Genomic DNA, 3,230 nt, shown 5'->3' with positions numbered 1-3,230 from the left:
AGAATCCTTCTCACAGTATGGATCACCTGCCAAGATTTCCAAAAACTTACTATGGGATGGGTCCATTTTATCTGTGGCATTCTCTATACTAACGAGACTCTGTGGATTTTTGGCTACCTGGGCAATTATAAGGTGACCTGTGAGGTTTTCCATGTCATGGTGCCAAAAAGACTTCAGAGGGGTGTGTATGCCACTTCCAGTCATCCCCAGAAATGGGTGGTGGATGTTAGCAGCCAGGAAATTGACACCAAAGGCTATGGCGAAAGCACTCTGAATCTGAATAGCTGCCAAGAGTGGGAGCTGGTTCATCCAGGCAGCCGTAAACACGATGTGCTTCACCTCAGTGTCTCTGAGGAGTCTGATGGCAGGGTCAAAGAACAATATATCAAAGCAAGTGAAGACGCCAAACTTGCCAGCAAAAGGCGTATCAAAGATGATGTGATCTACATGGAGAGGAGTATCAAAAGCTGCCTCAAAATAGAGGTTGTGTTTGCGGTAGCGGTCCACAAGGGTTCCATTATTGCTGAACACGACATTTGTGTTAAACTGGTATCTTCCATCACTTGGGCACCCTTGGTCACTGCTATGACAAGGCTGCTTCGTCCCGAGATTGGCCACTAGGAACATATCTCCCTTGATGGCCATACAACTCAGGCGCTGGAGGACCTAGAGGGAAAAAAAGGTATACATAAATGCATAAATAATGGAATTTTTAAGTCCTGCCTTTTGCATTATAATTTTAAAACAGGAAAGTCCCTGTATTGTGTCCAATAAAAACAAATCACTACTGAGAAACTAAAGGATATGAACAGGTGATCCACAGAAGAACAAATACAAACATGAGAAGATGCTCAACCTTATTAGTAATAAGGAAATCCAAATTAAAATAATAATGAGATATTTTTCACCCTTGTAAGACTGGCAAAAATTGAAAAGATGATTCTATCTTACATTGACCAAAGGGTTGGAAAACAGGCACTCATACACTATTACTGGGGATGTAAAGTGAAAAAAGTCTTTTAATGGTGAAATTTGGTACTCTTTAAAATAATTTTAAAATGTGCATATCCTTTGCTGAGAAATTCCATTTCTAGCAATCTTACCTTACAGACATGTTTACAATAGAGAAGAACTTAGACATGTTTATAATACTATATGTATAAGGATAGTCATTGAAACATTGTTTATAATAGCAAGAGTTTAAAAAATAACCATATAGCATGCTAAAAAAGAGGATGTCGATAATTATAAAATGAATAAAAGAATATAGTTGGACGCCCGTCAAATTGTTGATGGCAGTTTCTCTAGGAAAGAAAATAGAATGAGGGGTGGGGTGGAGTGTGGTAAAGGTAGGCTTTCATTATTTTTTACTTCTGTTTGTTTAATAAGAATATATTTACTGAATGTGCCCGATCCCGTCTGATCTCGGAAGCTAAGCAGGGTGGGGCCTGGTTAGTACTTGGATGAGAGACCACCTAGGAAGACCAGGTGCTGTAGGCATAAAAAAATAAAAATAAAAAAAGAGAAGGGATTGTAAGCTGACAAGGTCTTGGCAATCTGTGAGGTCAACCGGGATTGACGAATAAATGCCTCGTAATACCAGACATTCTTTAATTGGATGACTGTGTGGCACATGGAACTTGGGTTTCATTTTTAGGATCCCAGGGTCCCCTTTCAGCCTCATTTAACATGTCTGGGCTTTTGGCCCCTGGCATGGTTCCTCTGTGCGTGCCTGTGGCCCCCTGAAGAGGAAGGGTGAGACCCTTACATACCTCCGTGTCATTGAATCTGTGGGGCTCCAGACATGGGTTCCACTTGACCAGCTGGGGAGACGGCATGAAGTCCAAAAATGGGTAAATGGATGCTCTTGTAAAGTTGAATCCATGAATGCCATCTTCCGGGAACACTATAATCTGTACACCCTGTAAATCAGAAACATCAAACTATTGTGTGCTATCAGGTAATGGGAAGCACCACTTCATTCATTCATTCATTCTTTCTTTCGTTCTTCTGACAGCCATCAAGCAGTTGCTGTGTACCACGAACCAGAGGTAAAAAGATGGTGGCTGAACTCTCACTGGGAATCTCAGTCTTGGGGAAGCGGCCTCGCTTGGCCTAATTCTGAGGGAACAAAGATCAAGTCCTCTAGGAACAACCATTAACTGTACCTGGGGGCATGTCCAGGGAGGGAGGATTGAAGGGAGCAGGGGTTTGCCAAGGAAACAGGGGTTTTGAGTTTTTGGTGGTGCAATGGGAGACGGGCCAAATGTAGTGGCCTTGAATATTGGGCTCATTACCAGATGTGTTATCTGTAGTCCAGTAGTTTAACCTTCATTGCACATCAGAGTCAGATGGAGAACTTCTGAAAAAACACTCCTTGTTTAAGGGTAATCCTGAGACCCACCCCTAAAAGGTCTGCTTCAATTGACTGTGGATGGGTCCTGGCAACAGTGTTTGTTTAAAGTTCCCCAAGTGATTCTGACGTGCAGCCAAGGTTGGGACCCACTGGGCTAGTGGGTAAAAGTCAAGTGTGTTGATTTCAAGATAGAAATAAGGACTTGCTCTAATTCGCACTTCTCCAAGTGGATATGAGGAGGTTCCCTTTACCTGTGGCTTCCTGACCACACTGCAGACCTTTCCCCACACCTGGAGACACCTGGGTTCCCTGCGATATCTGAAGCAAACTAAGAAAATCCAAACAAAAAGGGCAGCGCTCAGCTCTCGGCACCAGGGCCTCTTGCTTCTGCTACTCTCCACTTACAGGGCTTCAAATGTCAAGCCTGGACCATTGCCCCAAAGTGAAAGGGGACAAAGAAGGCAGAGAAGGCATGAGTGATCTAAAACAAAGGGCAATCTGAGTTACATACTTCTGGGATGCACTGAAAACGCTAGAATTTTTTCTGGTTATAAAAGCTTCAAAAGTTGAACTGTAGAAAACTTGGAAAACAGATAAAGAACTCATAATCCTGTCACATGAAGATATTTATTGTTACTACCTTGACTATTTTCATTTTTTCTCTGTCTCTGTATATATAATTGAGAAAATAAATATACGGTTTTCCATCCTGACTTTCTCACTACATAGAACATCAAGACTAGAAAAATACCTTCAAAAATATCATTTGTAATGGCCACATTATATTTACAAAGACAACACAGTTTATTGTCTATCATTGGACATCTGAATTGTTTCCAACTTTTTGTAATAAAAAACAAATGTGACCAGCTGC

The 3,230-nt window shown here is 41.7% G+C and overlaps 1 protein-coding gene across 1 annotated transcript in view; it reads right to left on the bottom strand.

Moving 5' to 3' along the window:
* Window positions 1–3: 3 nt before the first annotated feature.
* Window positions 4–3,230, bottom strand: part of LOC105288551 (biotinidase) — a gene marked incomplete at both ends in the record, with an annotated part of 26,234 nt that continues 23,007 nt past the window's right edge. Inside the window, 2 exons of the mRNA XM_023527800.1 lie at window positions 4–666; window positions 1,773–1,922. Coding sequence (XP_023383568.1) covers window positions 4–666; window positions 1,773–1,922 — 813 coding nt within the window. The remainder of the gene's footprint in view (window positions 667–1,772; window positions 1,923–3,230) is intronic.

The sequence above is a fragment of the Pteropus vampyrus genome, unplaced genomic scaffold (assembly GCF_000151845.1).
Source record: "Pteropus vampyrus isolate Shadow unplaced genomic scaffold, Pvam_2.0 Scaffold1, whole genome shotgun sequence".
NCBI lineage: Eukaryota > Metazoa > Chordata > Mammalia > Chiroptera > Pteropodidae > Pteropus > Pteropus vampyrus.
Note: the sequence above shows the minus strand (reverse complement) of the source record. Positions and strands in the feature narration are given on the sequence as shown.